Genomic DNA, 6000 nt, shown 5'->3' on the forward strand with positions numbered 1-6000 from the left:
AACTTTAATGAGTCCACATTGTGTTCTTACAACATGGCCGCCCGTCTTCAAACACATAGCAGCTACAGAAGAAAGCATCAGTTAGCAGCACACTCTGGTGTAGTGTCTGTTGCGTCTGTCTAATGATTGGTGTTCCCTGAGGGAAAACTCCTTAAGGCCTTGGTTGTAATGACAGTTGCAATGACAGTTGTAACGACAGTTGTAACGACAGTTGTAACGACAGTTGCAATGACAGTTGCAATGACAGTTGCAATGACAGTTGCAATGACAGTTGCAATGACAGTTGTAATGACAGTTGCAATGACAGTTACAATGACAGTTGTAATGACAGTTGTAACGACAATAGTAACGACAGTTGCAACGACAGTTGTAATGACAGTTGCAATGACAGTTGCAATGACAGTTGCAATGACAGTTGCAATGACAGTTACAATGACAGTTGTAATGACAGCTGTAACAACAGCAGTAATGTCAGTTGCAATGACAGTTACAATGACAGTTGTAATGACAGTTACAATGACAGTTACAATGACAGTTGCAATGACAGTTACACTGACAGTTACAATGACAGTTGCAATGACAGTTGTAATGACAGTTGCAACGACAGTTACAATGACAGTTACAATGACAGTTGCAACGACAGTTACAATGACAGTTACAATGACAGTTGTAATGACAGTTGCAATGACAGTTGTAATGACAGTTGTAATGACAGTTGTAATGACAGTAATAATGACAGTTATAAGCTCAATACATAGAGTAAAGTGGTCCACACTTTATGAGCAGAGAGGAGACGCATGGATGTGTGTATTTCCCACAAGGTGGAATTCTTTCCTTCCATCCTTCCACATTCCTAAACGACTATTAAAACCTTTGACCGGAAACACGTTTTAATCTTTTTTCAAATTGTTCAACACGTTTAATGGAACATAAATAAGGCTGGCGATGCAGAGAGGGCTACATTGACCTTGACCCGCAGATTGTTGGGGAGACGCGTGACTCACACAGCCATTACTCCACTCACTCCTCCCAGCCTCCCGCTTCCCATCATGCAACACTCACTGTGCCATAGATAGACCTCCAGGAGAATCACACAATAGGCTAAAGTGGCTTCTGAAAACAGGCGAGGAGAGGATGTAATTTTAGACAATTGAGAAAGGTATTTCAACATTAGAGCAAAGGGAAGGAGACAAGGACAGGAAACGAGACCATTAGACTATTGAGATACACGCTATATGTAGTTCAGCATTGGTGAAGACAAAGGAAAAGAGACAAGGTCAGGAAACAAGGCTATTGAGATCCACCCACCCTGCTACATCTCTACCTCTGATGGATGATCTGTAATGGAAACTCACTCTATGAGCGGTTCTTCGAGGAAGTTTGGAGCGGAATACTTGAGGAGAGGGTTGCTGCTGGTGCGTCTTCACCTCGCTTCACAGGATATTTATCACAGGGCTGTTCTGTTTAACGCTCAGGAGACTCCCAGACGGCCCCTAATAAACGCTTTGAGTGGATGAAATATTCATGCAGAGTTAAATATGGATCCTGGAGCAGGCAGTCAGAAGGCATTAAACACAGTCAATACAGATCACCAGTTCCCTCTCTCCATATTTCTCTCTCCGGATTGCTGTGGTCTCAGGCAGAGTGTTGGGGTGGTGAAGAGGGGTGAATCTGCCAGGTAGAAATAGCACGGGAGACAGCAGAGGAGATAGACAGGGGGTGAGGGTGGAGAGACAGAGGGGGGAAGAGAGAGGGAGAGGGGAGAGAGAGATCGCGAGGGGGGAGAGGAAGAGAGACTGAGAGAGAAAGAGGAAGAGAGAGAGTGATGGAGAGTGAGCGGGGGAGAGAGAGGTGGAAATTGTGTGAGAAAGAGGGAGAGGACGAGACAGAGGTACTCTGACATGTTGTTTATGATGTGCGAATGCAGCAGTCGGAGATGTCAGGGTGGTTTTACCAATGTTAACTAACTGCTCCTGCAGTGGAAAGCTCTCGCAAAACTAAACACCCCAGCCAGATCGGACCACATTCAAACATCACACACACACACACACACACACACACACACACACACACACACACACACACACACACACACACACACACACACACACACACACACACACACACACACACACACACACACACACACACACACACACACACACATACACACAGACACAGACACACACACAGACACTCACACTCACACTCACACTCACACTCACACTCACACACACACACACACTCACATACCCCACGTTCACTTTTGTCTGAATTCCAAATTTTGACAGAATTGTAGATCGGGATCATAACTCTTTAATTGATTTAACCTCTCTAGGGTATGTGGGACGGTAGCGTCCCACCTCGTCAACAGCCAGTGAAACTGCAGGGCACCAAAATCAAAACAACAGAAATCCCATAATTTAAATTGCTCAAACATACAAGTATTTTACACCATTTTAAAGCTACACTTGTTGTAAATCCAGCCAAAGTGTCCGATTTCAAAAAGGTTTTCCGACGAAAGCACACCAAACGATTATGTTAGGTATGAGCCAAGTCACAGAAAAAGACAGCCATTTTTCCAGCTAAAGAGAGCAGTAACAAAAAGCAGAAATAGAGATAAGATTAATCACTAACCTTTGATAATCTTCATCAGATGACACTCATAGGACTTCATGTTACACAATACATGTATTTTTTGTTCAGTAAAGTTCATATTTATATCCAAAAATCTGAGGTTAGGCAAGATGCTAATGTATCACTTAGCAAAATGCCTGAGAAAATGCAGAGCGCCAAATTAAAATGAATTACTATGAAAATTACTATAAAATCAAACTTTCATTAAATCACACATGAAAGATACCAAATTAAAGCTACACTGGTTGTGAATCCAGCCAACATGTCAGAATTTAAATAGGCTTTTCAGAGAGAGCATGCGATGCTATTATCTGAGCATAGCACCATAGTAAACAAAAGAGAGAAAACATATCAACCCTGCAGGCGCGACACAAAACGCAGAATAAAAATATAATTCATGCCTTACCTTTGACGAGCTTATGTTGTTGGCACTCCAATATCTCCCATAAACATCACAAATGGTCCTTTTGTTCGATTAATTCCGTCGATATATATCCAAAATGTCCATTTATTTGGCGCGTTTAATCCAGAAAAACACTGGTTCCAAATTGCTCAAATGTGATGACAAAATATCTCAAATGTTACCTGTAAACTTTGCCAAAAAATGTCAAACTACTTATGTAATACAACTTTAGGTATTTTTTTACGTTAATAATCGATAAAATTGAAGAAGGGATGATATGTGTTCAATGCAGGATTAAAACGATATGTAGCATGCCTTCTGTTTGATTGAAGCGCATGTCCAGGACACCTGGAGTGCCTCGACTTCAAGATGGCTGTATTTCTTCATTACACAAAGGAATAACCTCAACCTATTTCTCTAGACTGTTGACATCTAGTGGAAGCCGTAGGAACTGCAAGCAATTTCACTTAGAAATCTGGTTTCCCAATGAAAACACATTGAAAAGACAGTGACCTCAAAAAAATATATATCTGAATGGTTTGTCCTCGGGGTTTCGCCTGCTAAATAAGTTCTGTTATACTCACAGACATGATTCAAACAGTTTTAGAAACTTCAGAGTGTTTTCTGTCCAAATCTACTAATAATATGCATATCTTATCTCCTGGGGATGAGTAACTGGCAGTTGAATTTGGGTATGCTTTTCATCCAAATGTGAAAATGCTGCCCCCTACCCTAGAGAAGTTAAGAACAACCGCTTTCCACAAGCGCCTCCATCTGCTTAACATTCACTGTGGTCACCATGGGCCTTTGTGGCCGCCAACAAAGCAGCTATTTAAACTAACTGTGACGGTCAGGTAATGCACATTTTGAAACAAGCTGATGTGCAATGAAGTCTAACTAAGGGTTTCTGTTCAAATTGAGAAGGCCAGCTGGTCTTCTTCATAGGCCTTTTGTAGTGCACTACTTTTGACCAGGACATGCACTGTAGGTGCACTAGGAATAGGAAGCCTATTTCAGTCACAGCCATAGTCTGCAGCCATACAGTAGCTACACTGTTTCCTCTCTCTGGTTCATCGTATATGTATTCTGTGGTGTTAGTTAATAATGACCCACAGTGGGCGAGGTCCTCAGCCCTCCATTGTGTCTACTGTGTCCACTTTGTCACGGGCAATGACGCATCATCAGCGTGCGAGAGGGCGCCACCGTGGGGCATCATCATCAGTGTGCGACAGAGTGTTGTAGTGATTTAATGAAGGCTTGGGAACTGGCTGCTGCTCAACACTCAACAACAAGCTGTGAGCTGAGCTGCGCTGGTGTCCCATGGTGCTGTGCGCTCAAGTAGAAACAGGAAGTAAACAAATAATGCCATGGGCCAACCAGCTGGGGACTGCCTGTATGGCTGCAGGCTGCAGAGAATAACAACTACATGGTTGTGACTGTGACTGTTACTGTGGCAGGTCTATACAGTACTGAACCAGGGAAAAGATTATTGATTGCACTTGACTGGAAACCCTTGTAAGAATTCTTCAGCCATAGTGGCTCTCTGTCCTATATCTCTATGTAGGAATTTAGATGTTAGCGCAATGATATGCTAGCTGTTCCCATATACTTTCAGTCATTGAGCCAGCGAGTATCCATTTAAAAGCATGTATCGGCAAAAATGTATATATCTTGTAAATCCTAGTTTTTGCCGCGGTGGAAAACATGTAGCAGCGGTGCTAAATGAATATAGGGGAAGCATTGTAGATGAATCGATAAGGAGCATGAATTCAATTTATCAGTGATGAATGATAAAAGTCAGGTGGAGTATTGATAGATGTCTTTTTGGTTTCCTTTTCAAAGGGGAATTCATACTGTTGGGATCCGCTTTCTTCTAGCATCAAGGTCTGTGGTACTGACTCTGGTAAGATACAGTGTGGCGCAAGAAAATACAGAGCTTTGAGAGAAACATAGATGGTGGAGGTAGAACAGGAGGGATACAGACAAATATTAAGAAATGAGGAAGTGGAATGAAATGTGCAATAGTGCAAAGAAGGGAGAAAAAGAAAGAGGGAGAGGAGGAGGAGGAGGGGAGAGGAGGAGGAGGGAGGAGGAGGAGGAGGGGGGAGGAGGGGGGAGGGAGGAGGGAAGAGATGCGAGACAAGTTGACAGATGGATGGATTTCATTAAAATTGGAATGACATTAGACATCTATTCATAGAGCTTCCTTATCTACTACTAATTAAAACCAAGGGAGTCAAATGAATACAGAGTAAAACTTCAATTACCAGAGATACATATTTGTAGTTTATCTTTGAAAATGGGGAGCCTGCACTTCAATTACCAGAGATACATATTTGTAGTTTATCTTGGAAAATGGGGAGCCTGCACTGTTTGCAACAGAAATGGAATTAACATGACATTTTCAGGGCGGCAGGTAGCCTAGTGGTTAGAGCATTGGGCCAGTAACCACAAGGCTGCTGGATTGAATCCCCGAGCTGACAAGGTAAAAATCTGTTGTTCTGCCCCTGAGCAAGGCAGCTAACCTGTTGTTCCCTGGGTGCTGTGGATGTGGATTAAGGCAGCCCCCTGCACCTCTCTGATTCAGAGGGGTTAAATGCAGAAGACACATTTCAGTTGAAGGCATTCAGTTGTACAACTACTAGGTATCCCCCTTTCCCTATTCAAAATGGTATACGTATTGTACATTGATACATTCCCTCTCACACACTTTCTTTTTTGTCTCTGTGTTTCCTCTCAAGGTCTTATTCGGTTACAGGAGCTCATAAAGGCTCCATCTCGCTACAACATCCGCTTGAAGATCCGCCAGTTGCCAGCGGACACCAAGGACGCAAAGCCTCTCCTCAAGGAGATGAAGAGAGGGAAGGAGTTCCACGTCATTTTCGACTGTGGACACGAAATGGCTGCCGGCATCCTAAAACAGGTGTGTATGAGGAGGGGAAGTGATGTGTGTCTGTGTT

At 42.9% G+C, this 6000-nt stretch overlaps 1 protein-coding gene across 2 annotated transcripts in view; it reads left to right on the top strand.

Annotated features, from left to right (window-relative positions):
* Window positions 1-6000, top strand: part of LOC129837977 (glutamate receptor ionotropic, kainate 2) — a 325529-nt gene that overhangs the window by 99302 nt on the left and 220227 nt on the right. For both annotated transcript variants that reach the window (XM_055904582.1, XM_055904583.1), the window contains exon 5: window positions 5782-5963. In XM_055904582.1, coding sequence (XP_055760557.1) covers window positions 5782-5963 — 182 coding nt within the window. The remainder of the gene's footprint in view (window positions 1-5781; window positions 5964-6000) is intronic.

This window comes from Salvelinus fontinalis, chromosome 38 (genome assembly GCF_029448725.1).
Source record: "Salvelinus fontinalis isolate EN_2023a chromosome 38, ASM2944872v1, whole genome shotgun sequence".
Taxonomy (NCBI): Eukaryota; Metazoa; Chordata; class Actinopteri; order Salmoniformes; family Salmonidae; genus Salvelinus; species Salvelinus fontinalis.